General features: G+C 40.1%; 2 protein-coding genes across 2 annotated transcripts in view; both read left to right on the top strand.

The window, feature by feature from the left end:
• Positions 1 to 201: 201 nt before the first annotated feature.
• On the top strand, positions 202 to 1,218 carry Taar1 (trace amine associated receptor 1). The gene has a single exon (XM_004630323.1). It carries the CDS (start codon positions 202 to 204, stop codon positions 1,216 to 1,218), a length of 1,017 nt encoding a protein of 338 aa, XP_004630380.1.
• Positions 1,219 to 2,269: 1,051 nt separating this feature from the next.
• Positions 2,270 to 2,467, top strand: part of Taar2 (trace amine associated receptor 2) — a 39,233-nt gene continuing 39,035 nt past the window's right edge. The window contains exon 1 of the mRNA XM_012514544.2: positions 2,270 to 2,287. Coding sequence (XP_012369998.2) covers positions 2,270 to 2,287 — 18 coding nt within the window. The remainder of the gene's footprint in view (positions 2,288 to 2,467) is intronic.

Below are 2,467 nucleotides of genomic sequence, written 5' to 3'. Positions count from 1 at the left end.
TTTAGAAGTGTGCTGAAAAATTACCTATGTTCTATTTTTTTCCTCTTTTTTTCTTTTCCTTCTAGGTTTTGGGGATAGCTACATGCAAATTAAAAAAAAATAATGTAGAAGGAGAAGGAACTCTAAGCTGACTATGGGTTTGGGAGAGAGATGACTCAACAGGAGCAAGGAAAAATAAATCGGCAGGTAGTTCCGGGCGCGATGTCTGTTTGCCACGAGGTCACGAACACGTCCTGTGTGGCAAGCCGCTGGCCGAGGGATGTCCGCGCGCCCCTGTACAGCCTCATGGCGCTCATCATTCTCACCACTCTGGCGGGGAATTTGATAGTGATCATCTCCATCTCGCACTTCAGGCAGCTTCACAGCCCCACTAACTGGCTCCTGCATTCCATGGCCATGGTGGACTTTCTGCTGGGCTTCCTGGTCATGCCTTACAGCATGGTGAGGTCTGTGGAGCACTGTTGGTATTTTGGAGAAATCTTCTGCAAAATTCACACCAGTGCGGATATTATGCTGAGCTCAGCATCCATTTTCCATTTGTCTTTCATCTCCATTGACCGCTACTACGCTGTGTGTGACCCGCTGAGGTACAAAGTCAGGATGAGTCTCTTGGTTAGCGCTGTGATGATCTTCATTAGCTGGAGCGTCCCCGCCGTTTTTGCATTTGGAATGATCTTCCTGGAGCTAAACTTCAAAGGAGCTGAAGAAATGTATCTGGAACACATTCACTGCAGAAGTGGCTGCTCCATCTTCTTCAGCAAAATAACGGGGGTGCTGGTCTTTATGATTTCTTTCTATATACCTGGATCTATTATGTTGTGTGTCTACTGTAGAATATACTTCGTAGCTAAAGAGCAGGCAAGATCAATTAAAGGCACAAATCCGAACCTTCAAACTGGATTGGAAGTGAAAGCCGGAGTGTTACAAAGCAAAGAAAGGAAAGCCATGACAACATTAGGGATCGTGTTGGGAGTTTTCTTAATATGCTGGTGTCCGTTCTTTGTCAGCATGGTCGCGGATCCTTTCCTTAACTATACTATTCCACTGGCTTTGAATGAAGCACTGATTTGGTTTGGCTACTTGAACTCGACTTTTAATCCAATGGTTTATGCGTTTTTCTATCCCTGGTTCAGAAAAGCATTGAAGATCATTTTACTTGGTAAAATTTTCCAGAAAGATTCATCCAGATGTAAAATATTTTTAGACTCGAGTCCATAAAGTTTTTATATTATACTGGCTTGAAAAACAATTGGTGACCATATTTATGAACACAGTGTAACCAACCACGTATACCAGCCACATGGGTCTTACATCAGCAATTTGATTCAAAGTACCCAGGGGGAATTAAATTGTAATGCTTTTTTCTTGTCTCCTATTTGTGATAAGGTAGGTGCAATGTTTGCAGTTCTTTGTGTACACACTGAAGCTCCACAGGTGCATCATTTCAATGTGATGGAACATTTTCTGTCTTTGGATGGAGTGTTACAAGCTAACAGTGGTGCAGGTGCAGCTGTTCCATGAGGCTGTACGTGTGTTGATGTAAACTAGAATGATTTTGTTACATATGCATATGTGATTGTCATGTTTGTGTAGTTGTGCCTCTGTATCTATCGGTTCTGTTCCTGTGGGTTGGACAATCGCAGATAAAAATATTGTAAATAAAAATTTGCATCTCTGCAGAGCCTATATAGTGAAGACCTTTTTGCTTGTCGCCATTGTCTGAAGACTCCAGCATAACTAGGCAGCGTCTACATCACATGGGCATGATATGTCATCTAGAGGTGGCTTAAAGTACATGAGAGGATTAACACAGGTTACATGTGAATACTTTGCATAGGATGCAAGAGATGTGGATCGATGGATTTGGTTATCTCCTGGGGAGTCTGGGACCCACCCCCCCAAAGATGCTGAAGGACAACTGTAGGTTTATCTTTTCATAAATTCAATTAAAAGTACATGTTACCATTACTAATTGTGTATACATTTTTACTTACATACTTATTAATGTATACTCCAATCGTTAAGTATCTTGCGCTTTATCTCTACAGAATAGGTTTTATTATGGTTCTCATGCTTGTGAGTAATTTTGAGAATAAAAAAACTACAAAAATAAGGAATCCTGTAAAAGAAAATATAAATAAAATGACATAATTCACTTCTTGGAAAGAATTAGATTATTTAAAAATTCTTTAATGATTCCTGTCTTTGGTGGCCATGCTATTACGTTGCATGGATAAACAAAATTCTGCCCTACCACTCTCTGTCGTTTATGGTTGTGGAGTCTTGGGTAAGTCATGACTTCCACTTAGCTCTACACTGTCGCTAGAGTTTGCATATGTAATGTACAAAGATACCTGAAGAATGACTCGTGGTTTTATTTTTTTTTCCATAATTTTATTGAGAAACAAATAGCAATGAGACAGTTTCAAACCAAATTGGTAGGACAGTTTCAATAATTAACACATTG

The sequence above is a fragment of the Octodon degus genome, unplaced genomic scaffold (genome assembly GCF_000260255.1).
Source record: "Octodon degus isolate 3935 unplaced genomic scaffold, OctDeg1.0 scaffold00034, whole genome shotgun sequence".
Lineage (NCBI taxonomy): Eukaryota > Metazoa > Chordata > Mammalia > Rodentia > Octodontidae > Octodon > Octodon degus.
The sequence above is the reverse complement of the archived record's forward strand: the minus strand, read 5'-3'. Positions and strand labels throughout refer to the sequence as shown.

Bases quoted from the DNA above. Each gene is read 5' to 3' on its own strand.
- Taar1 (XM_004630323.1), top strand. From the start codon at position 202: ATGTCTGTTTGCCACGAGGTCACGAACACGTCCTGTGTGGCAAGCCGC.